This window comes from Plasmopara halstedii, assembly GCF_900000015.1.
Source record: "Plasmopara halstedii genome assembly, contig: Scaffold_208, whole genome shotgun sequence".
Taxonomy (NCBI): Eukaryota; Oomycota; class Peronosporomycetes; order Peronosporales; family Peronosporaceae; genus Plasmopara; species Plasmopara halstedii.
In genome coordinates this window covers 478075-478801 of record NW_020187129.1, presented here as the reverse complement: position 1 = coordinate 478801, position 727 = coordinate 478075, and the positions used below count along the sequence as shown (strand labels likewise).

The 727-nt window shown below is 41.1% G+C and overlaps 1 protein-coding gene across 1 annotated transcript; it reads left to right on the top strand.

Annotated features, from left to right (window-relative positions):
- Nucleotides 1-244: 244 nt before the first annotated feature.
- On the top strand, nucleotides 245-650 carry PHALS_03091 (uncharacterized protein; the record flags this gene model as incomplete). The annotated part of the gene is made up of 2 exons (XM_024721768.1): nucleotides 245-544; nucleotides 615-650. 2 exons carry the CDS (start codon nucleotides 245-247, stop codon nucleotides 648-650), a joined length of 336 nt encoding a protein of 111 aa, XP_024572912.1.
- Nucleotides 651-727: the final 77 nt, after the last annotated feature.

Below are 727 nucleotides of genomic sequence, written 5' to 3'. Positions count from 1 at the left end.
ACTGCTTGTTTCTAGCATCAAAAAGAACAAGAGAAATCTTGTTCACGTGGTCGAAGACCGGAATGTAAGGATTTGGTACGATACCGAATCTAACAACGATAAGGAGCGTGCAATCAGCGTATTATACCGAAGGTTAAAGCTGCAAGGGATCACAAACCAACAAATAGGTGAAGCGGTTCACCAAGATCCTCTCATTTTAAATGAGCAAGTGATGGCCGATTTGGTACATTACCAACTATCGATTATGTTGAAAAGTCGAATTGAAAAGGATGTGATCTTGAAAGACTCTTATCTCATAACCTGGTTTCAAGAGGCCTCGGTCTTAAACGCTCGCGCCAATGAATTGTTGATAATACTGCGGGAAGCTCACGTTCATGACGCATATATTGTACGGTATTGTTCCGATTTAGCGGGTCACAGTGATAAATCAAAAGAACTTCTGAGAAGGGTGCAGGCAGAGGTTACGAATGAATGGAGTGAAATGGATGACGCCGAAGTGCTGAATAATTTCATGTTGAGAAAGTTTTCCTTCGATGATCCTGTGGTGCAAGCTTGGGTTCTTCACGTAAATTCTCAGAAAGGAGAAGCCGCTAGTAGTTTCATAGCCGATTTAGTATTCAAAAAATTCGAAGATCAAGTCCCGGAAATAATTGAAGCCGAAAGAGGAAAACGTTCCTCTTCCAATTTGCGTATTTGTAATGAGCTGCAAAAGTTGTTAGATGGCAAT